This window comes from Alosa alosa, chromosome 4, assembly GCF_017589495.1.
Source record: "Alosa alosa isolate M-15738 ecotype Scorff River chromosome 4, AALO_Geno_1.1, whole genome shotgun sequence".
NCBI lineage: Eukaryota > Metazoa > Chordata > Actinopteri > Clupeiformes > Clupeidae > Alosa > Alosa alosa.
Genome location: NC_063192.1, coordinates 4,066,877 through 4,090,629, shown reverse-complemented (window position 1 = coordinate 4,090,629; position 23,753 = coordinate 4,066,877). Strand labels below are relative to the sequence as shown.

At 46.4% G+C, this 23,753-nt stretch overlaps 2 protein-coding genes across 4 annotated transcripts in view; one reads left to right on the top strand and one right to left on the bottom strand.

Annotated features, from left to right (window-relative positions):
- The window catches only part of rap1aa (RAP1A, member of RAS oncogene family a), a 31,037-nt gene that overhangs the window by 6,707 nt on the left and 577 nt on the right, over positions 1 to 23,753 (top strand). Inside the window, exons 2-8 of one of the 2 annotated variants that reach the window (XR_007193333.1) lie at positions 911 to 999; positions 1,361 to 1,429; positions 2,358 to 2,414; positions 4,210 to 4,350; positions 4,459 to 4,602; positions 4,807 to 4,925; positions 6,092 to 6,427. Coding sequence is in view for 1 of the 2 variants with exons in the window: in XM_048240863.1 (XP_048096820.1) it covers positions 943 to 999; positions 1,361 to 1,429; positions 2,358 to 2,414; positions 4,210 to 4,350; positions 4,459 to 4,602; positions 4,807 to 4,896 (558 nt within the window). In the remaining variant the exon portion in view is untranslated. Of the gene's footprint in view, positions 1 to 910; positions 1,000 to 1,360; positions 1,430 to 2,357; positions 2,415 to 4,209; positions 4,351 to 4,458; positions 4,603 to 4,806; positions 4,926 to 6,091; positions 6,988 to 23,753 lie in introns of those variants that run through there. The other variant, XM_048240863.1, reaches the window with a different exon arrangement.
- Positions 22,973 to 23,753, bottom strand: part of LOC125293146 (PAK4-inhibitor INKA2-like) — an 11,690-nt gene continuing 10,909 nt past the window's right edge. For both annotated transcript variants that reach the window (XM_048240861.1, XM_048240862.1), the window contains exon 2: positions 22,973 to 23,753. This exon is cut by the window's right edge and continues 534 nt beyond it. In XM_048240861.1, the coding sequence (XP_048096818.1) occupies positions 23,031 to 23,753 (723 nt within the window). In that variant the 3' untranslated portion in view covers positions 22,973 to 23,030.

Sequence of the window (23,753 nt, the reverse complement as noted above, 5' to 3'; positions counted from 1 at the left end):
AGTAAAGCGAGTTGAGCTAGGATGACCAGATAACGCTATGTCAAACCTCGCTTTATCACTTATCTTGGATGTCTTAATTCGCCTTTGTGAAATACCCCTCAGGTTGCATTACTGACCTGTGTGTGTGCAGTGTTTCCCACAGAATTGGATTCAAATTGTGGCGGTAGCTGCCTTGGACAACAGAGGGGGGTCTTGGTAGTGTATAGGTCTAATTGAGTGCCTGTCACTTTAAGACGTTTGTGATTAACACCGTTAAAAGGCTGCTGATGTGTGGATTCAATTCATAATGTTTTCTACATAGTTAAAATAAAGGTTAAGTACTTCTCCTTGGGACAAGCACTTTTGAATTTTGGAACCTTTTCCCATTTGCAAACATTCAGTGTCAGAGTCAATTTTGCACAAATTGACAAGCAGCTGTAAATGGTCAATGCGACATCCAAGCAGATTCTAACATTTAGCAATACTGCTGGAGCCAGATGTCTTGTAATGCAATGCTTCTATGTGGCAGAGTTAAACAATGCAGTTTTTCAACAAATTTAGCGCATGGTGAATATTTTGTTAAATGCAATGCAGCCAGATGTCTTGTATGCAATGGGGCAACAACAATCCTTCAACAATGTCATTGAATATTTTTGTTAAATGCACATGCAGAGGTGGCAAGACAGGAAAGGGCGAGGGCGTGCGTAAAAAGCGCCCAGCTCAATGGCAATGCAAGGATTTGATCTTATATTTAATTTAAATTAAATTAAACATGGAATATTAATCTGTGGATTTCATGGCGCCCCGCCACAGTTTAGTCAATGTATGGGAAACACTGATGTGTGTCTGTGTGTGTTGATAGTTGCTGTGCAGGTTGCATTACTGACCTGTGTGTGTGTGTTGATAGTTGCTGTGTGTCTATCTCCTGCAGGTTGCATTGCTGTCCACTGAAGTCACCCCACCATGCGTGAATACAAGCTAGTGGTGCTCGGCTCAGGAGGAGTGGGCAAGTCTGCACTGGTCAGTGTGTGTGGGTGTGGGGAACATGGTGTGTGATGCGTGTGATGGGGGTGTGGGGTGGTGTATGTGTTGTATGCACATGTATTGGTATGTGTTTAATATTAGTGTGTGTGTGTGTGTGTGTGTGTGCTTATGTATTTGTGTGTGTGTGTGTGTGTGTGCGTGCTTATGTATTGGTGTCTGTGTGTGTGCGTGCTTATGTATTGGTATGTGTTTAGTGTGTGTGTGTGTGTGTGTGTGTGTGTGTGTGTGTGCGTGCTTATGTATTGGTATGCGTTTAATATTTGTGTGTGTGTTGTATGTTTATGTATTGGTATGTGTTTAATATTAATGTGTGTGTCCTGTTGTGTTCTGTGTGCAGACGGTCCAGTTTGTTCAGGGTATTTTCGTGGAGAAGTATGACCCCACAATAGAAGACTCCTACCGGAAGGTGAGCTCACCACATGCACACACACCCACGCACACACACACATTCACCTTCACACCTAGCGTTGGGCAGTGTTGATGACGGTTCTTTTAATGCACCTATGTGGCAGGAAACTTAAAGCAGTTAAATGTCAGAGCACTGCAGAAGTCATTTTATATTCAAGAAAAGACATGATCAAGAATGTCGGCTTTCGAGCTTCATATCTGAACAGTCGACTGTGTGTACACACACACGGCTTCAGCATACACTGCTTCTGTCATCACACTTGACCACTCATGGGGGGATACTTGGGCAGCTAAATCCAATACATGACACATGACACATCTTCATTGTCATCACTCACATACATCATACATACAGTACTCTGCTTGCAATAGTAAGTCCCTTCACCATACTTGCAGTACACTGCCCCCCCCTACATACACAGCACATTATTTCATCAGAAAGCTTCTCAACACACATCCCCAACATACTTACAGCACACTGCCCCAATACACAGCACATTGTCTCATGGCTTCATGATTGCATCATATTGCATCATATTCATATTATCATACACACATATTGCACACTGCCCTCTCCCCACATACACAGCACACTATCCCATCTCCCCTGTCATCCCCCCCAACACACACACCTGCCCAAGGTTTCTTCCTTAGTGAGGGAGTTTTTCCTTGCCCCTGTTGCTCTTGGGTGCTCCTTGTTGGTGCCCCGTCTCCCCAATCCCAATCCTCCCCACCTTTCTTATGCAGCCCTTGCCACTGCACTTTTTACCCCCCCATAAATGCACAAATAGGCTGACACCAGACATAATTTCACTGCATTTCTTACTTCCAGTAACTATATGCATGTGACAAACTTCCTTGTATCCTTGATACTTTGATGACTTTCTGTTTTCTCATTCATGCATTTCTTCTCTTTGCCTCTGCAGCAAGTTGAAGTAGATGGACAGCAATGTATGCTTGAGATTCTAGACACAGCAGGAACAGTAAGTACTTACACACACACACGAGACTATTTTTATATATTTTTTTATATATTTATTATATTTCTTTTCAATCCAGACACGATCAAATAGTCCATACTTGATGCCGTATAGGACATTCAAGATTCACTCATAGCTTTCTATTGAGTGGTGAAGATCCTCCATTATGTCAATTTTGCAAAATGCCCTTGTCAGTGAGACATATTTGATCTGTTGCCCTGGCTTGAAAACCAAAAGACAACAATTTTATTGTTCTTTGTTTTAAAAGATTCTTTAGCTGATGTTTTTAGTAAGGTCCCACCTTTTGAAGGTTTTAGAATATCTTACTAGCATAGATAAAAAAAAAATAAAAAAAACATATTTTAAGTTTGTATAACACACAATGCTATGGCCTTAAATTAAACAAACCAACAAACACACACCTTTATACGTAGCGAGGGGCAGTGTTGAGACTGTGGTGTGGTGTGTGTGTGTGTGTGTCAGAAAGGTTGTGGTAGATTCTGTCTAGTAGTCATGTCTTCCTCCTCTCCTCCCCCAGTCTGCTACCAAGAGTTCCACTGACCTGTAGTGAAAACTAAGCTCAAGTAAGGTCCATATGCCTTTATTTGGGGCAGGCTTGTATTCGAGGCTGGCCTTTATTTGTTATTAGGCTTCTGTTGTAGAATGTTATTCTTAGAAATAAAGTAAATGACTACTCCTGAACACTGTTCAACACTTCCTGTAACCAGCCTACCGGTAGGCTATCAAGAGCAGAAGATTTTCGGTTTGGTTTGGGATTTAATTTACTTTTGGACTGTTTGATTATATTGCTAAATGTTGTGACTGATGGACACTGAAATATGGGGGGTATTTGATGGTTCACTATTAAGTTTCATGTAGTTGGAAGAGTGTCGGGATTTCCACCCGCTGTTTATTGTGAGACAAGGCAGCCGCATTCATTCATTCATTGAACGCGTGCTGTGCTGTAATGGAAACCTTATTGCGTAGCCTATTGAGTTATTTTTTAATTATGTATGATTTACTTTTTTTTTTTTTTACTTCGGCAACAATTGTTTGAATGTATTACTGCTTCAGCCTCTGGCAAGCTCAGAAGGGGGGTGCAAGCAGCTGGTAGCTTGAGAGCAACGTGTTGGAGACCCATGGTGTAGGACAACGACTTTTCATTGGCAACATTATTAAACCAACCAACAATATAACATATTAAGAAGAACGCTTTTATTTCATAGAGTTAAGTCGAAACAATGTCTTCTAGTGCTCGTGGACTGCCCTACTCGTAGGCAGTTACTACCCTGGCTTGTATTTGGGGGCCGGCCTTTATTTGTCTGAATTGACCACACCCCGGCTATAAATAGAATCCTGGCCATAATTTGAGGATTTACTATGTAGGTACATATTATAGGCAGGTTGGTCCTATATGGGTGAAATCAGAACAGCAGGGGAGAAAAGGCCACAGCCTCACAGGAAATGGACCAGATAAAGGCAGTTTCAAACCCTGTGGGTTTCGGACACACACACACACACACACACACACACACACACACCCACACCCTGAAGATGAGAACTGTGTTCTACTTTTGGAATCCGCTCGAGAGCCACATCAAACCCAAGGGCTGTGTGCGTCGCATAAGACACCCGCTCTTGTTTTCACAGCACACACACACCCTTCACAGGTATGATTTTAATGAATCAGGCAGAGGTGAGGAAAGCTTTATGGTTTCCAGGGCAAGTGTGTGTGTGTGTGTGTGTGTGTGTGTGTAAAACAGCCGTGCAGCATTCTAACACTGTGTGTGCGCTTTAGGAGCAGTTTACAGCCATGCGGGACCTCTACATGAAGAACGGTCAGGGCTTCGCTCTGGTCTACTCAATCACGGCACAGTCCACCTTCAATGACCTCCAGGACCTCCGCGAGCAGATCCTACGAGTCAAGGACACAGAGGACGTAAGTGTGTCCCTCTGCCCACCATACACACACTCACTCTGGCTCCTGTTTAAACGTCTGCCTCTGTTTTTCTCTCACACACACACACACACACACACACACACACAGGTGCCGATGATCCTGGTGGGGAACAAGTGTGACCTGGAGGATGAGCGTGTGGTGGGGAAGGAGCAAGGGCAGAGCCTGGCCCGCCAGTGGAACAACTGTGCCTTTCTAGAGACCTCCGCCAAGTCCAAGATCAACGTCAACGAGGTGCCTTTCTCTCCACACACACATATATAACCACACATTACTGTGGCCATACACACACAAACATGTCTGTAGCTTTACACGCGCACACACACACACACACACACAAACTCAAATGCAGCCAGTTATCGATAGTGAAGACCCATGTGACCCATAAGGTGCTAAGTGGTGTGGTGTGTGTGTGTGTGTGTGTGTCCCCTCCCACAGATCTTCTATGACCTGGTGAGACAGATCAACAGGAAAACGCCGGTGGAAAAGAAGAAGGCCAAGAAGAAGTCCAACTGCACACTGCTCTAAACCTCCCCATAGCAGCAGCTCTGAGCCAGGTGTGTGTGTGTGTGTGTGTGTGTGTGTGTGTGTGTGTTGCCACATCCTCCAGTCGTATTCAGTGTGTGTGTGTGAGTGAGATGCCACATCCTCCAGTCGTATTCATTGCTTGTGCATCAGGGATGGTTCACTTGTTAAAGAAAATACACCAACCAAATGCCCTGTACCAACTATACCATGGCCAAATGCCCTGTACCAACTATACCATGGCCAAATGCCCTGTACCAACTATACCAACGCCAGATGCCCTGTACCAACTATACCAACGCCAAATGTTTCAAAGTGAAACAAAATATGTTGGCTCTGCTTAGAAATACAGAGGCTACTTTTAACAGTCCGATTCATGTAACATACTTTGTTCCTTTCTTATGTTAAAAAATAAAACATGTTTCTTCAAGGTTCTTCAAACTAGCTTCCATTTACCTTCATGACGGCTTAGCGCAATATTGGCATCATCGCAAACAGGAATGCTCAACATGAGTGAGCAAAGATCAGCCAATAGGTGTTCAGCCTGTATGAGACCAACTGTTGGAAAACCATTCCCAATGTCTACAGTGAGGTGGAATGCCGAGAGAGAGTGATGCTGCCCTCACAGACAAAGTTTGCTACCTCGAAGAGAAGAGCCAAAAATATAAAACATTTGCACATTTTGTCCTCGAAGAGCCAGAAATATAAAACGTTTACACATTTTGTGATTCCTATGTGACCCCTATGTGTTATTTCATAGTTTTTAGTTTTGTTCCAGGTTGTAAAATAGTCAGAAAAATGTGTGTGTGTGTGGTGCACTAGCCTGCTGATTTTTGATTGAGGTAAAGAAACTCGTGGGGGTGGAGGATTATTGCAACATAGTTGCAAGCTGTTTTACAATGTTACCAGATCTGTGTCGTGTTTGTAAGAGAGAGATAAGTGCCGTGCTGTTTAAGTAGGTTAGGAGTTCATCTCGGCTAACCATCTGTTCAATGGGCCTGCGGTTACAATGACTTATTAAACTTCTTGGCACTGGTCCACACACACACACACACACACAGCATGCTCATTTTACCATACAGTTTGTCGAGTTGTAGGTGCATGCTGTGATCCTCAGCATGAGCTGTGAAGTGTAGTGATGCCCACAACATAACTGTGGGTGGAGGCGGCACACTCACTGTGACTCTGTTCTCCACAGAATGCTGTCTGAATGAAGATCTGTTGCTCCAGTGGACAGCATTCCAACCTCACTCACCATTTTTTCGGATAACTCTTGGAAAACTGTCGGAAAAGGCCAAGCCGGAGCCTCTCCCCCTCGCTGCCTCCGAGCAGGAGGAGTGGGGGAGGGGTGTAGAGGGTGGGGGATCCGCTCCAAACCCACCATCACCCCCACCCTCAGCTCTTTACTCAAACCCCCTGATCATCACTTGCCTTCGCATAACGGAACTGTGCAGAACTGCTCGGAACACAGCAAACGGAACCGACCTGCATCCTCCCCAGCGCTTCCAGAGAGAGACAGAGAGAAGGAGAGTGAGTGTGTGTAAAGGAGAGCGAGAGAGCCACTCAGACTTTGGGAATGATGGTTGTGATTTGTAGATCTCTGGGAATCCTCTGGCAACACAGGCTCCGCCTCCTCCAGATTTCCTGTCTTTGCATCCAATCAAATCAACTCTGAAAATCAAGATAACGGCCTTCCGTCATTAATGATTACTCCAACACTCCGAAGCCCCCCCTCCACCCAGTCTCCCCAGCACTAATACTCCTGTACCCCCAACCGAATTTGCCCCATGTGACCTCCTCATTCTTTTTAATTTTCTCTTTCATTTCTCTTCTCCTAAGTGACTGTTTTGTATTTAAAGTCTCCAGGCTATCATATCTCCTGTAATAATATATTCTGATGTGTTGGCGGTCAATGCTACGGAGGTCACCTCAAGGCCAGGGAAATAACATGAAATAAGATTTCTATGTCATGGAAAAAAAAAATCTATTGTACTAAAACAAACTCTAATATTATTTCTTGTGTTTTCCTGTCAATGGCAATGAATATGATAATTTTCCAGCTTTTATGAACGATTAAATTTTAGTATGTTTTCATTCCGTTTCAGTCATTGTGTTACACATGCACACAAATAAACCTAATCAAACACACACTAATAAACCCAAGTGCACACACACATGCCTTTTCTTTCCAGCCTAGCACCCCATGTGGGCTTGCCATGTCCACCTATGTTCTGAAGCTTGCAGGGGGGTTTTCCAAGTACGTGGTTTACGTAAGTGATACTTACCCCTGAGTCAAGGCTTTGTGTAGCCTCCATATGTCTACTGTGCTTCGTAGTATACCCCACTGGTGTGGCTGGATCTGCATGCAAGACTGATGGTGTTTGTTTACTAATTCTTTCCTCTGTCCTGTGTGGAACCCAACCTTTTGAACGGACTGCGTTGGGGAGCGCCAAACAGTGAAGCTTAGGATGCAGCTGTGTGTGTATGTGTGTAGTTAGTGTCAGCTGGGACGTCTGTGTGTGTGTGTGTGTGTGTGTGTGTGTGTGTGTGTGTTAGTGTCAGCATGGACGTGTGTGTGTGTGTGTAGTTAGTGTCCGCTGGGATGTGTGTGTGGTTAGTGTCAGCTAGGACGTGTGTGTGTGTGTGTGTGTGTGTGTGTGTAGTTAGTGTCCGCTGGGATGTGTGTGTGGTTAGTGTCAGCTAGGACGTGTGTGTGTGTAGTTAGCATCAGCAGCAGGGCCGTTGGTATGGGGGAGTCGGAGTTGGTGTGTGTGTGGGACATTTTCTTTAGTTCTATGGTGGTCTGTCCTGTGACTGACCGAACCTCCTCCTGGGCACAGAGAGCTTTTCCCTGCGTGTGTGTGAGGGGAAGCAGTGAGTAGCCACGCGGTGTGTTTGGGGATGGGGGTGGAGAAGAGAGGACGAGCTGTGCTCATGCTGTGCTGCTCATTTAGGCCACAAGGTGGCAGCAGAGTCTGAGTGAAAACTCAATCTGGAACTCCAGCTCTGTTAACCCAGCGGTCCAGTGTTAAGTCAGTGCAGCTCTATGACTTACATACTCATTTAGAAGATTATTTTAGCCAAAGTGACTTAAAAAAAATGAGATCATTCAAGTTACGATGTAATGGAGGCCTTGGGTAATAATGAATACTCCATCAATCAATGCTAGATAGATAGATAGATAGATACTTTATTGATCCCCAAGGGGAAATTTGAGGTCCCAGTAGCTTAAGACATCACACACAACATACACTTACAACATAAACAGTATGATAACATAACAAATCCACATGACTAATATGGACAGTAAAAGATAAATCAGGGTGACCCTGTGATTCAGTATGCAGTGGTAAGGTGTTCTTGAAGTGTGTCATGGTCGTAGTGCTGGTCTAGAGACCAGCATTAAAAATGGACAATATAAGAGAAAAATGTTGACATAAGTAATATAACTATAGCAGTGCAAGGATAGGTTTGAAGTAATAAGGTAACAGCCATTGGTCAAGTACTAAGTTGCTGTGGCCGCTCTGTCAGGTGCTGGGCTTACCAGAGAATGAGTGGACAGACGAAAGAGGCAGAGGAGGGGAGTGTGTGTTGGGGTGTTAGAAGTGTGAGGAGAGTAGATGCCCCCGAAAGAGTTGGGTCTTCAAGACCCATTTGGTCACAAGGTGGCAGCAGAGCCTAAGTGACCGTAGTTCAGCCCTTCACTGTGTTGGAGTAAGTCAGACATACTGTACACACAGAGCATTGAGCTGTGGCCCTGTGTGGTGGAAAGACTGCTGGCAGTAAGTAGATGGAATAGATATCCTCCCAGAATGCCCTCTGTTAAAACAGCACTGTGGACACGGTCTGAGACTAATGAGCTCTGCTACTTGAACACCTCACACAACACACCTGAACACTCCTGAACACACACACACACACAGCTGGTTTCATATACAAGTGGACCTTCTTAAAATACAAGTGAATCCAGCTTAATAACCAGTAAGATCATAAAAATAATGCAACAATTTGCCACTTTCGAAAGTTTGCTTTTCTGGTCTTCAGCTTTCATCTTCAAGTTAATTATGAAGGTGTCGTCATGTGAAGACAAACACACGTGTGGGGTCAAGTACCCTGTGATAATATATGAGACTCGAGACATCAGATGAGACAACCCATCAGAGATCATCTTCCACTCCTGTCCTCTGTCTGCTATCCTCCTCTCTCTCTCTCTCTGCTCTAAGCCATGGCTGAGGAGTCCTGTGTAGGTCAGTGGAACTGTCATGGTTGTGATATACAGTAATTACTATGCGGTGTACTTTCCTCTATGAGTGAGTGTGTGTGTGTCTGTGTGTGTCTTTGATGCCTTGTACAGTAATTACGACCCAGTGATGTTTCGTGTGTGTGTGTGTATCTTTGATGTCTGACTGCCCCTCACCGCAGGGTGACTTGCTTACCTGTTCTCTCCTCTGTTGCCCAGACTACCTGCACACACTGTAAACACACACACACACGCTAGGTCTGCCCTCTCTGTGTCAGGTGGAGAACTCTCTGCTGGGGCCTGTATCCCTACAGCTATATAAACACGCACACACACATACACGTTATGGTCTGCCCTCTCTGTGTCAGGTAGAGGAGGAGTAGAACTCTCTCCTGGGGCCTGTATCCCTACAGGTATGGCATCAACACACACACACACACACACACACACACACACACACACCACCAGCCAGCCTGTGTCCTCAGAGCTGCATACATGCTGCACGTCATGAAGAAACCTCTCTCTCTCTCTCTCTCTCTCTCTCTCCTTCTGTCTGTCTCTCCTTCTCAGATCCACAGCATCTCATCCCTGCTCTGTATACTGTTATGACACACCTTGGTGTTCCTGTGTGATGTGTCCCTGTGTGATGTGCCCTGTGTAATGTATCCCTGTGCGATGTGTCCTGTGTGGTATGTCCCTGTGTGATGTGTCCCTGTGTGATGTGTCCTGTCTGGTATGTCCCTGTGTGATGTGTCCCTGTGTGATGTGTCCTGTGTGATGTGTCCTGTGTGATGTGTCCCTGTGTTTAACTGCTGAAGAGGTCTGAGTCCTGATGGAGGTTTCCCTGTGTGCTGGATGTGGGCTTGTGTCCTTATTTGGGGTTTTTTCCTCTCTCTATCTCTCTCTCTCTATCTCTCTCTCTCTCCATCTCCCTCCTCGCTACAGAGTGAGACACCTGCCCTGTCATTCTCTGTTAGTGTTGGTTTTTGTGTTTAGTGGCTGCTGTGGTTGGTGGCCTTGCGTGTGGGGGGGTTGGTTGGGGGTGAAGTGCGTGTGTTTTAGGGTGGAGGCTGGTAGTTTATTCTGTGCGTGTGCACCTGGGAGTGAGTCAGTGTGTCAGTGGTGTACTGCCTCAAGCAGGAGCATGCCCACCTCCAGCACCTGAGGCACACACACACACACACACACACACACACACACACACACACACATTCCTGGCTCGTGAGCACCTGAGTCACCTGACCTAATTTCCCTCATGATTTATTAGTGTGTCAGCTGGGCTCCTGCTCTGCTCGCACAAAATACACACACTAACACCCCCACACACACACACAGCTCTCACAGAAAATACAGTCTAGTCTGCAGCAATGCTCCTGTATGCAGAATCCAGCCCAGACTCACCTACCTTTACTATACCTTTCACCTTTAATACCTGTCTAAAGAGCTTACATCTTATACAAAATGCAGCTGCTCGCACACTCACCAGGACCAAAAAATATGAACATATTTCCCCCATCCTAGCATCTTTACACTGGCTACATGTTAAAAGTTGCATTGACTTAATATAAAATATACCTTCTAACATACAAAACCATAAATGGCTGGGCACCTGAATATAGTAAAGATCTCCTGGTCCCTTTTAACCCACCTAGACCCTTACGATCACAGAATACTGGACCTCCCCTGGAATAATCCCCCTCCTTCAATTTGATTAGCAGACACCCTCACCATGCCTTAGTTATCTGCTATAGTATAGCGCTGTCATGGACTCTTCATGTGTCACACCGTACAACCCTTCTTCTCTCCACCTCCTTCTCTCTCTCTCAACTCTCCCTCCTACCTCTTCTCTGTCTTGCCCTTCAACTCCCTCTTCTCCCCCTCTCTCTCTCAACTCTCCCTCCTACCTCTTCTCTGTCTTGCCCTTCAACTCCCTCTTCTCCCCCTCTCTCTCTCAACTCTCCCTCCTACCTCTTCTCTGTCTTGCCCTTCAACTCCCTCTTCTCCCCCTCTCTCTCTCAACTCTCCCTCTCTTGCCTTTTCTCTCTTTAGTATAACTAGTACCATTGATATACTTATTAATACTAACCATCATGCCATGCGTACACGTAGTGATTTAATAAAGACTCACTCCTCGAGCCCATAGTACGGCTTGTTGTATAAGATCCATGACCATGGACACACACACACACACACACACACACACACACGTCTACCTAGGTGCATTAAACACAGGAGGTACATTAAGGCAGGCCTCCTGATGCTCATCAATCTGAGACTGATCTGCTCAGACAGCAGAGGCAGCAGAGAGTAGCGCTACTCACACATATACCCCACACACACACACACACACACTGGAGAGCGTAGCACCACACACACACATACTTGAGAGAGTAGAACCACACACACAAACACACAAAGGCAATGCCCCAGAGTTTTCTACCATCTGGGGAGCGGATTTAGCTGGGGTCTGCTAGTCAAGTTGTTTGTTACCATCTCTGAAAATTCCAAGGCTATGCTATTGTTCAGTTCTTTTGTAAAGAAAACAGCTTGGAGGACTTTCTAAGGGCAGCTGTTGCACATTAGCCAGGGTTAGCTTGGCTCTATAAATACAAGGGACTATTGTCTGGGTAGCTAGCTAACTAGTGACTAGATGGCCTACTAGCTGGGTAGCTAGCTAACTATTGACTAGATGGCCTATTGTCTGGGTAGCTAAAGTGACTAGATGGCCAACTAGTAACTGGATGGCCTACTAGCTGGGTAGTTAGCAAACTAGTGACTAGATGGCCTATTGTCTGAATAGCTAAAGTGACTAGATGGCCTTCTAGCTTGCTAACTAGTGACTAGATGGCCTTCTAGCTTGCTAACTAGTGACTAGATGGCCTCATAGATATTAGAAAGCTAGATACCGCATTGACTGTCGAGATCTATTAGGTGGCATCGTAAACGCGGGCGCCATATTGGTGGGGGCAGTACATTTACTGTCTATGGGGGAGTGACAGCAACACTTGCCGCAATCAGAGACACCTGTTTGATTTCCAGTCAGAGTCACATGTTTCTCCATTGGCCTCCAGTTATTGTTGCCCCCACCAAGATGGCGACGCTATTTACGTACATTCGGGAGCCCAATGCGGTATCTAGCTTTCTAATATCTATGGATGGCCTAATATCTATGGAGTAGCTAAAGTGACTAGATGGCCTACCAGCTTGCTAACTAGTGATTAGTTGCCACAACACACCCACACTGAGTGAAGAGAGTGCTTCAGTTTGCCTGTGTGTATTTTCAGCATAACACACAGACAAACACAGATAGAGAAAGGCTGAAAGGTCTTGACCCCAGACAGTCCCCCATCACAATCTTGTTGGATGTTTTGAGAATGACCTCTGACCCCGTGGCCTGGGATGTGTTTCACGGTGCTCTCCTTCAGGTCCTCCTCCAATCTGAAGGTCCTGGAGAGAAGCAGGCTAGGAGGTCGAGAGGCACATGCACGCACACACACACACACATACACACACTCATGTGTGTCCTACGGAGATTCACTGGCCTGGATGATGTCATCTCAGATGTTTAGAATCTATCACGTGAGCCCTGAGGGAGGGAGCATATTATTAGCATGTGACTCACGCTGTTATTGCCATTTATGTGTGTTTGTGTGTGTGAAAGGGCAGAGCAGAAAGGGAGAGTGTGTTCTGTTTTACTGCTCTCCAGAGATGTCTGGAAAACCCCTTTATTGCCTTAGTTGTCATCAGTTGACTCTGTGTGTGTGAGAGAGGGAGAGAGAATTCTATGTGTGTTGCTTATGGTCAGTGCAGAACTAGATCTTGTGTGTGTGTGTGTGTGTGTGTGTGTGTGTGTGTGTGTGTGTGTTATGCACCCCCAGCACCAACATCATCCGTCCCCTCCTGACATGGACAGCAGACACCCCAGTCGTGTCGGTGCCATTGAACCTGCGGTTTGTTTGGTGTGTGTGTGTGTGTGCGCGCATGTGTGTGTGGAGGGGGTCTGTGGTTTGTCTGAGATGGACAGCAGAGACCCCAGTTGTATCGGGTCCTATTGAACCTGTTTGGTGCCCTTTAACAGCAGGACTGTGACTCTACCTCCCATTAACATAGAATAATTAACCCTCCTCTTGGACACTGGTGTGTTTTTGTGTGTGTGTGTGTGTGTGTGTGTGTGCCCTCCTCTGATGCAAATGCATCTCCTCTGGTCAGCAGAGGACCTGCCCCTTGTGCCAGTGTCAGTGGAGATGCCAGTGCTGTGCCCTCCAGTGCTGCTGAGTCCATCCTGATGCCGCTGTACAGCGTGGCACTGCCAGCCCCCCGCCCTCCACCAGGCTATTCTGGGTGACGCGTGTCGACTCTCATTCTGTCAGTGCCTATCCCAGGAGGCCGAGCGTGACTGGAGAAGAGAGGTGTGTGGGAGAACTGGGGCGTGAACCTCGGCATTACTGAGCTCTCTCTCTCCCTCTCTCTCTATCCATCTCCCTTTCTCTTTCCCTCTCCCTCTCTCTCTCCCTCCATCTCTTTCTTTCTCGCTCTCTCCCTTTCACACTCTCTCCCTCTCTCCTTCACTCTCTCCCTCCCTCTCTATCTCTCCCTCTCCCCCTTTCTCTCCCTTCTCTCTCTCTCTCTCTCAATATGATATACAGTATGCATAGCATAAATATATCCCAGAATATAAACACACACACATACACACACACAGTGCAAATGGACTTCCATGATGCTCCTGGTGGGAAACCCAGACTCTCAGAGCACTGTGGGAAAGGACACTTTGAGGATGGACAGCTGAGAGTGTGTGTGTGTGTGTATGGGTGTGTGTGTGCAGAGTATTTTAAATCCCAAATGTTTTTCATTGAAGGAGGAGACTTCGGGCGGCCATGTTATCAGCACTCATCACATCTCCGCCTGCACAGGAGAACCCTGAAAAGACAGGCAGAGATGCACTGACCTCTTTACAATGGAACAAAACAGTGGTCTGTGTGTGTGTGTGTGTGTGTGTGTGTGTGTGTGTGTGTGTGTGTGTGTGTGTGTGTGTGTGTGTGTGTGTGTGTGCGTGCGCGCATGTATGTGTGTTTACAGCTTCTGGCTACAGCTTCCCGGCTCTGAATCAGTGAGTTCAGAGTGACAGGGTGATGTGACAGCCAATCAGATCCTCTCTTCATTTACTCTTTTTTTTATGTCAGCCAATCAGATTGTCTATTTTTGTGTGACAGCCCAGTCAGAGTCCGGCTTTCCATTTTCCTGAGCAATTTCACAGCTCATTTGCATTTTAAAATGAGTTGCTGGAGCGACGAAGAGAAAGGTCACTGTGGGGTTTGTGTAGCAGCATCCTTGAACACACACACACACGCAAGCACACACATATGTACGCTCACACATGCACGCACACACGCACGCACACACATATACGTATACTCACACACGCACACACACACACACACACACACACACACACACACACACACACACACACACACACACACACACATACTAACACACACAGTTTTATGTAATGACCGCTGTGCAGTTACTCCATATGCTGGCCTTATGATAATGAGTGAAGGGGTTTAGGGCTTTGGTTTAGATGGTCTAGTGTGTGTGTGTGTGTGTGTGTGTGTGTGTGTGTGTGTGTGTGTGTGTACAGACATGTGTGTGTGTGTTATCTGTGCTGGACTCTGGTGTGTGTGAGCATCATGGGAAGGTTTGTTAACGCCCCAACAGATCCACTCCACTCCACACACACACACTCCAACCCAACAGATCCACTCCACTCCACACACACACACACACACACACACACACATCCAACCAAACAGATGCACTCCGCTCCACACACACACATACTCCAACCCAACAGATCCACTCCACACACACTCCAAACCAACAGATCCACTCCACGCACACACACTCCAACCCAACAGATCCACTCCACACACACACACTCCAACCCAACTGATCCACTCCACACACACACACTCCAACCAAACTGATCCACTCCACACACACACACACACACACACACATACACACTCCAACCAAACAGATCCACTCTCCAACCAAACAGATCCACTCCACACACACACACTCCAAGCAAACAGATCCACTCCACACACACACACACACACACACACACACTCCAAGCAAACAGATCCACTCCACACACACACACACACACACACTCTAACCAAACAGATCCACTCCACACACACACACTCCAACCAAACAGATCCACTCCACACACACTTCATCTCTGTCTGCTTGGTCTTGCAGCACAAACCTCACCAGTGTCGAGAATGTGTATGTGTGTGTGTGTGTGTGTGTGTGTGTGTGTGTTTACTTTGCATGCGTCTTAGCTGTGTGTGTATGTCTGTGTGAAGTTTGCATGTGTGTGTGGGTGAATGCTGAGAGCATACCTGTCAACACTCCCGTTTTTCCCGGGTTTCTCCCGTATTTCAAGGTCCTCTCCCAGCACCCTCCCGTTTTGTTATTTCTCCCGGAAAACTCCCGTAATTTGCATGGCCATCAAACTTCATTTTAAAATCATTGAATGGCCATTTGAATTTTGCAACACAAAGAGCGTGACCAAAGTGCAATGCAATCACGGGGGGCGCTATTTCTTTTCCATTTGAATAAAATGCCTCAAAACGATGGCAAAACGTTTTGCCCAAAATAATCCAAAATCTTTTCAGGCTGGCATTGACAGTTTTGCCAAATATGTTTTTAAAATGCAATCCTACATTGCACTTTAAATATTAAATTGTAAAACGAATTGACAGTTAAATGATGAAACTGAATATTGCTAATTGAAATGCAAAATGAATTGCCATTTGAATTTTGAGACTGAAGTACCATGGCAAAATGGAATGCAACCAACATAACCAACATTATTGGAATTGATTTTAGGATTTCATTGTCACTTTGCAGATTAAATTTGTTGGATATTATTGCAAATTGCAATATTAAATTGCATAATGAATTGTCAATTGCATAATGTAATGTCTTTTTGAATTGCCTATTGCAGATTGCATTCTCATTTGAATAAAGCTACCCATATGCTTCCATAAAAACCTGGCAACCCAAAACCCAAATAAGGAAGCGGGTGGCAAGACTGGCAACTGCCCAGCCTGAGTCTCGTCGTAAGCAAGCGGGCTAGTTGAATGGCCTACTCCAGAACTAGCTGTTGTGAAATTGTTGGGAATTTAATTGATTAACACATCACATAAACTGTTATTGAGTGTTGTTGATACACTGAACTTTTTTTCCCTCGGAACCAAATCTGACAGCAAGCAGCTTTGGGTTTTGGAAGTAGGCTGCAGGCAGGCAGCTGGTGGATACATAACTGGCATCGTAAGGTAATGGTAAGGTAAAAGCGGCGACCGAAATGCAGTGTTGAAACCGTGTATGAAGCATTATTAAATATGCAAACACAGATCCGTATAAACACTGACCCCCCCCCCAAAAAAAAAAAAAAAATCTCCCGTTTTTGGAAAGCTCAATGTTGACGAGGTATGTTGATTGAGGTATGGCTGAGAGAAGCTAGAGTGTCTTACATTAGGAGTGTGTGTGTTTGTGACTGATGTGACGTGTGTGTGTAGAAATTTCACTGCCTTGTCTTATAACTTTGCAATGTGTGTTTGAGTGGGTGTGTATGTTGAAGTTTGATAGATGAATGAGAGACAGACTGGACAGAAAGGACAGTTAAACTAGAGGACAGCACAGTCTCTCTCTCTCCCTCTCTCTCTGTGTCTGTGTGTGTTACATAGTATGTTGATGAATGACTGAGACTGAGTTAACTAGAGGACAGGTGTGTGTGTGTGTGTGTGTGTGTGTGTAGTAGTAGTAGTAGTAGTAGTTTAATGTAGTTTGACGAAAGTCTCTCACCCAGAGTTAGAGGACAGGACAGTCTGTAACCAAAATAGACGACAGGAAACTGTATGTGTGTGTGTGTGTGTGTGTATCTGCATGCCAACTATAACTTTGGATAAAAGCAAAATGAAAAAATGTAAATGTATTTGCAGCTTAATGCCTCAATACAATTTGCCCTAATGTACAGAAATCACAGCTGCATCACACACACACACACACACACACACACACACACACACACTTCCTGTAGAGAAAGAGAGAGAGAGAGAGAGAGGACAAGCAGATGAGAAGAGAGGAGAGGCTGAAGGGAGGGGTTAGTCCAACAGCTGCTGAGAGGAAATGGATGAATCTTATTGAGCCTTTTTCCATTGGGGGAATATGTGTGTGTGTGTGTGTGTGTGTGTGTGTGTGTGTGTGTGTTTTGCTTCTGGAATACCAGCTGTTTCTATGACCTCTTTCTCATGAACCTATACTACTTCCTTCCCATACAACTGTAGTGACATTATCATGACCCCAAACATTCTCTTTCTCTCTCTCTCTGTCACACACACACACACACACACACACACACACACATTTGTACGAATGAGAAATTATGACAAAGTCAATATGATGTTGAATACTGGGGGCAGACAGTCATGTCTGTGTGTGTATTTTGGTGCGTGTGTGTGTTTTGGGAGGGGTGGAGGGGGATCGGGTCTACTTGATACCGATATTCTTTCTTCACATCTCTGCCTCTGTCTGTCATATGTATTTAATACTCTCTCTCTTTCTCTCTTTCTCTCTGTCTCTCTCTCTCTTTCTCTCTCTGTCTGTCTCTGTCTCTGTCTCTCTCCCCACTCCTCCCTCCTTTATCTGTCTTGGCCTGTGCTCTGTCCATCTTGGCGTTTGGGAGGACGTTCCCATGCAGCTCAGGAATCCCAGTTCCACCCAGGGCTGAGTCTGCTGGACGAGCTGACTCATTATCTAGGATTCTACATGCATCTCTTCTCTCCTCCTCTCCACTCTCTTCCTCTCTTCTCTCCTCCTCTTTCTCTCTCACTCTCCTTCTCCTCTCCCCTGATGGTATGTCCCCCCTCTTCTCCTCCCCTCTCTTCCTGCTGTCCCCTGATGTTCTCTTCCTCTCACTCTCCTCCCCTCTTCCTCCTCTCCTCTCTCTTCCCCCTCTCCCCTGATGGTATATTCAACTCTAGTTCACAGCTGGATGCTTCTGCCACAGTTATCTGTTTCCACAGCAACCTCCCACAGACCGCCTGCTCATGTGACAGGTCAGAGGTTACCTTTGTGTTTCCATGACATCACGTGCAGGCAAACAGCCTGCAACATTTGGCCTCTGTGTGCTGCTCCAGAGCTGTTTCAGTTTGGGTCAAGCAGAATGCAGAGTCTTGAGTGTGTGTGTGTGTGTGTGTGTGCGTGAGCGTGAGCGTGTGTGTGTGCATGAGTGTGAGTGTGAGCGTGTGCGTGTGCATGATTGTGTGTGTTTGTGTGTGTGTGAGTAGATGAGTGGTTTGGCTCTCTTGAGTGAGTGGGTGTGGAGTGTGAATATGGATGTTTCATGGTAGGGTCAGCTGGTTTGGAGTGCAGTTAAGTGCTGCTAGTAGTATCTGGTGCCATTAGGCTGTTTTTCTCTGTGTGTGTGTGCGTGTTTGTGTGTGTGCGTGTTTGTGTGTGTTTGCTATTTTCAGCTCAGCTAGTTGAATGGAGTAGAGTGTGGTTAGACACTCGTTACAGCTGCATCATGAAAGGGCAGGGTGCTGTGTGTGTGTGTGTGTGTGTGTGTGTGTGTGTGTGTGAGGGAAGTGGGGTGTCCCTCCCAATAGAGAGAGAAAGCAGAAAGCAGGTCATCCGATCGCTATCTGGCCAAGCTGGGGGAAAACACTTCCTGATTGTAGAGCTCTGGGATGGATCTGGGCCTCATCTGGCCCCAGTCCGGCTCTGGTCCGGTTCTGAGTTCACGTCCCCATAACAGTTTCCCTGCTGTTCATCTGGTAACAGCATTTGGACACGTGGAGTCTTGTGAGCCATTGGACTCAGTGCAGACTGAACTGTGGGGTTTGGGCAGACCTTAAAGATTATAATGTCTTAACAGACCTTAAAGATTATAATATTTAAATGGACCTTAAAGATTATAATGTTTAAACAGACCTTAAAAATTATAATATTTAAACAGACCTTAAAGTCTATGTTTAATGTTTAAACAGTTACACTTTACTTGAAGGTATCTACATAAGAGTGACGTGACACTGTCATGAACGTGTCATAAACATTATAAACAAGTTATAAACGTTTATGACAACACTTCTGTCACTCGCTTCTGTCAAATGTCATTCGTTTTTTGTCATGACAAGTTAGGGTTAGTGTTAGGGTTATGACAGTGTCATGTCACTGTCTTAACGATACCTTCAAGTAAAGTGTTACCGTTAAACTGTATAATATTTAAACAGACCTTAGAGAGGACTATAATGTTTAAACTGACTTTAGAGAGGACTGGACTGTTTAAACTGGCTTTAGAGAGGACTAGTGTTTAACCTGACCTTGGAGAGGACTATAGAGCTTAAACTGACCTTTGTAGAGTATTATATTGTTTAAACTGACCTAGAGAGGACTATAGTGCTTAAACTGACCTCCTTGAAGTGGAGAGGGGAGCTTCTGCTGTTGTGAGCTTTCATTGTTCCTGTTTACTCCGGGCACTTCAGACAGGAAGTGCTTAGATGAATGACAGGAAGTTGCTGTGTACCCTGACCCAACGTCCTGCCACCTCTGCTCCACCCTCTCCTGTACTGACATGCTCTGATGAAACAACGTCTGTGTGTGTGTGTGTTCCCAAATGGAAACTATTGGAAGCTATATATAAACAAACGCATGCTCTGATAAATCAGTTTGCCCCAACTGATTTCAAGCAAAACCAGGTCATGCATGACTTCTACATCAACCAATGAAGTCAGTCATGGACATAAATACAGCCTTGCACCCAAACCCCAAGTAGGCCTGTGTATGTGGTCATGTGTGTGTGTGTGTGTGTGATGTGACCAGGAGTAAAGGCACACACACACACCATCATGCGTGCTATAATTTATTAAACTCGCTCTACAGCAGGCAAAGACATCTCTCTTCAGCCAACTCATCACCTCTTGCATAGGAAAACTCTACTCACTGGAAAAGGGCAATCTCATCGGTTTATACACAACACAGAACATTTTTAAACAAGAATAATTTAAAAAAGGTGACATGAAAAATAAAAAAAGAACAGTTCTCAAGACATGAATCTTTAAAATACGTGTGCTCAATGCGGCATGGCGAAGGCCATCATGCTCTGACAGGTGTGTATTAACAGGGCTTGGTGAAGCAGAAGAGCTTTAGTCCCCTAAGCGGTCTGAGCGGGGTGACCCTAAAAGGCTACTCGGCGTAGTCTGCCCGGGCAGTCTGATGGGACGTGGCAGGGGGGCACCAGCGCAGGGTGTTGATATAAAACAGGGCCTTGTTTCGGCCAACGCAGACTCAGGCATTGTGTTCATGGATGATTTAACACTGAACAACGGCCCATGGGAATTAGGTTGAGCTCAGGAGTGCACATTTGGGAGTGTGTGTGTGTGCACGTGTTTGGAGTTTTTCTGTATGAGTTTGTGTGTGTGGGTTTGTCTGATTTGTGTATGTATGTGTTTTTGTGGATGCATGAGCCATGTTTTACAATTCTCTGTTTATTGTGTGAGTGTGTGTGTGCATATGACTGTGGAGACACAATCATTCAGGAAAGCTTTTTATGAGCTATGTCCTTTCCCATCGGCTACAGTGCTTGAAGCTGTGTGTGTATGTATGCAGAGCTGTGTTTGGAGTAATGTGCATCCAGCTGAGCATCCCTGAGTGTGTGTAAACACCAGTGTGTGTGTGAGCACTAGTGTTTGGTCTCCTGTTTGAATATAATGGCGCTGTCAGTAATGATGCTCTGACTGTATGAAGCTCTATGCGTGTGAAGATTGTAAATCAAATGTGTGTGTGTCTGCTGTATGAATAAAATGGCGCTGTCAGTAATGATGTGAGAGTCTAAATAGAGTCCCCCACAGTGCTGAAACAAAGGACTCGTATGTGTCTGTGTGTGTGTGTGTGAATGTACATGTCTTCTGCCCCAGTTCTTCAGCATAGGTCAGGCCTGCGCTGTAAAATCAGTGATGTCATCACATCACAACCTGTGTGGTTGGTGCGGATATAAAGGCTGGTTCTGTGTCATGTGTGTGTGTGTGTGATGTGTTTATGATATGATGTGAATCTATTCAGTCATGTGTATGTTATATGACCTGTATTGTAAAGGTGTGTAACATATGGTACTTAACTGTTTATACACTGAGTCTGTGTTTATAGTGTGTTTGTTAGATATGTGTAAGTATAGTGTAAGTGTTTAGGTTGAGGTTGTTTCCTGAGGGGGTTTATTGCTGTGATAAACATCTCGTCTCTACTCCATATAGCAGCTCTAGGAGTGGCTTTCTCTCACCTCATCAGCCCAGAGGGACTGGACTTGTCCTCTGACACAAGGTCAATATGACATCAAGTTCATTTACGTGTGTGTGTGTGTATGTGTGTGTGTGTGTGTGTGTGTGTGTGTGTGTGTGTGTGTGTGTGTGTGTGTGTGTGTGTGTGTGTGTGTGTGTGTGTGTGTGTGTGTGTGTGCTTTTGGTCTGAGAGCGGATGTGTTCTTCCAGAGTGCATATCAAGAGTGTGTGGTGGTCTTTGTGTCTTTGAGTGTGTGTTTCTGGGGTGCATATTGTAGAGTATTTGCGGTGGTCTTTATGCCTGAGTGTGTGTGTGTTTCTGGGATGAATATTGTAGAGTGTTTGTGGTGGTCTTTATGCCTGAGTGTGTGTGTGTGTTTCTGGGCTGCATATTGTAGATTGTTTGCAGGGGTCTTTATGCCTGAGTGTGTGTGTGCGTGTGTGTGTGTGTGTGTGTGTGTGTGTGTGTGTGTGTGTGTGTGTGTGTTTCTGGGGTGCATTTTGTAGAGTGTTTGCGGTGGTCTTTATGCCTGAGTGTGTGTGTGTGTGTGTGTGTGTGTGTGTGTGTGTGTGTGTGTGTTTCTAGGGTGCATATTGTAGAGTGTTTGTAGTGGTGCCTTGTGTCCATTGGTCTCTGTAGGGTATCTCTGATGCTGAAATGTTCCATAGGACGCCTTAGGAATGTATCATTAATCACACACACACACACACACACATGCTCACACACTCTCTTCTCTCTTACACATATACCTACATCACATGTACACACACACACACACACTCTTTTCTCTCACACACAACACACATATACCCACATGTACACACACACTATCTTCTCTCTCACACACAACACACACATCTTTGTACAGCATCCTCGCTGTGTGCAAGGCTTTGGAATCTCAAATATTCACACACACACACACACACAAGCAGTCTGTTTTCAGCAGCCTTGGCAGTGGGGCTGCATTGGCACAAACCCCCTTTTCATCACAAATACACCCCACAGTGTGGATATGCCAGTCTCACTGTGCCAGTGTGGATATGCCAGTCTCACTGTGCCAGTGTGGATATGGCAGTATTACTGTGCCAGTCACTGTGCCAATGTGGATATGGCAGTATTACTGTGCCAGTCACTGTACCATACTGTGCCAGTCACTGTACCAATGTGGATATGGCAGTATTACTGTGCCAGTCATTGTGCCAATGTGGATATGCCAGTCTCACTGTACCAGTCTCAGTGCCAATCTCATTTTGTCAGTGTGTATGTCAGTGTCTACACGTCCGTCTTTCGGTGCCCGTCTGTGTATGGCAGTCTCTGTTTGTGCCAGTGTGTGTGTGTGTGTGTGTGTGTGTGTGTGTGTGTGTGTGTGTGTGTGTGTGCTGCTCTCTGTCTGTGCCAGTGTGTGTGTGTGTGTGTGTGTGTGTGTGTGTGTGTGTGTGTGTGTGTGTGTGTGTGCCGCTCTCTGTCTGTGCCAGTGTGTGTGTGCAGTGCCAGTCTCTGTATGTGCCAGTCTCTGCTCTGGCACCCCAGTGCCCAGAGTGGGCTCTCACACCCAGATGGCAGCGTTGTGGTCGAACAGGGGGTGCCCCCTCTCGGCGGGCACCCAGGCCCCCCTCTGTGGGCCGATGCCCAGCGGAGGCAGCCTGTCGGTGGGCAGACTGGCACCGGCCTTCCCCTTGCGGCTCCAGAAGGGCCGGTAGAAGCTGCCCTTGGGTTTGGCGGCGGCTGCGCTCTTCTTGGTTCTCTTGTGCAGCTGGTCCGGGTTCTGCAGTTCCGTGGGGTCAGGCCAGCCAGGCCTCTGCTTCAGCAGCTTGTCGCGGTCGGGCCGGACGCTGCGCAGGACCTTCTTGAAGATCCCGGTGGTGAGCGCCAGGCGGCGACGCAGCTCCTGGGCGCGAGATGGACGCGGGGTGTGTCCGCCGTCACACCGACCGGCCGCCGCCCCCTCCTCGGCCCCGCCCACCTCCGGTAGGTCCAGCCAGTTGCCCACCAGGTCGGCCAGGAAGCTGTCGCCAAGCACCAGCGGCTGGCGCGTGCGGCTGCAGCTCATCAGCGAGGACGTCCAGTCACCGCCATCCTCCTCCTCCTCCTCGTCCCCCAGAGGGCAAAGGTCGTGGCGTAGGGGCGGGCCCTGCCGTGACAGGCACTGGAGCAGCTCCTGCAGCTCGGACAGCGAGAGGGGCGGAGGTGGAGGGGCAGTGACCGCCGGGGGCTGACGCTGACGCACAGACGCCCGCGAGTGCCAGCTGGTACTGGAACTGGAACCGGA